Genomic DNA, 348 nt, shown 5'->3' on the forward strand with positions numbered 1-348 from the left:
CTCGACCCTTCTCGCTCTGATGTCTCGAGCCGAGCCGGTCCCACTGCTCCGGGCTACCGGTGGTGCCCTCTCTGCTGCTCGGTGCCGGGCCCTGCCCAGCGGGGCCGAGTGCTGTTCTCCGCCGGGACGCGAGAAGCCGTCCCGGGGCTTCCTCGGTGTGTCCGGCCCCATCCCGAACCGGGGAGAGCTGGGTACAAGGTGCAGAGCCCCGGGGCAGGGGTTGCCCCAGTCCCACGGACTGTGCCACCACGCTGCTGCCTCCCTTCCCGCCCCGCCAACCCTTCCCCCCGCCCCGCACCGGGGACGCACACACGGTATGGGCAGGCAGGGGCAACCCGGGGAGCCGCG

General features: G+C 73.3%; 1 protein-coding gene across 1 annotated transcript in view; it reads right to left on the bottom strand.

Moving 5' to 3' along the window:
• Positions 1–171, bottom strand: part of LOC103903570 — a 7466-nt gene extending 7295 nt beyond the window's left edge. The window contains exon 1 of the mRNA XM_009284801.1: positions 16–171. Within this exon, the coding sequence (XP_009283076.1) occupies positions 16–171 (156 nt within the window). The remainder of the gene's footprint in view (positions 1–15) is intronic.
• Between the last annotated feature and the right edge of the window lie 177 nt (positions 172–348).

The sequence above is a fragment of the Aptenodytes forsteri genome, unplaced genomic scaffold (genome assembly GCF_000699145.1).
Source record: "Aptenodytes forsteri isolate BGI_AS27 unplaced genomic scaffold, ASM69914v1 Scaffold7, whole genome shotgun sequence".
Classification (NCBI taxonomy): domain Eukaryota; kingdom Metazoa; phylum Chordata; class Aves; order Sphenisciformes; family Spheniscidae; genus Aptenodytes; species Aptenodytes forsteri.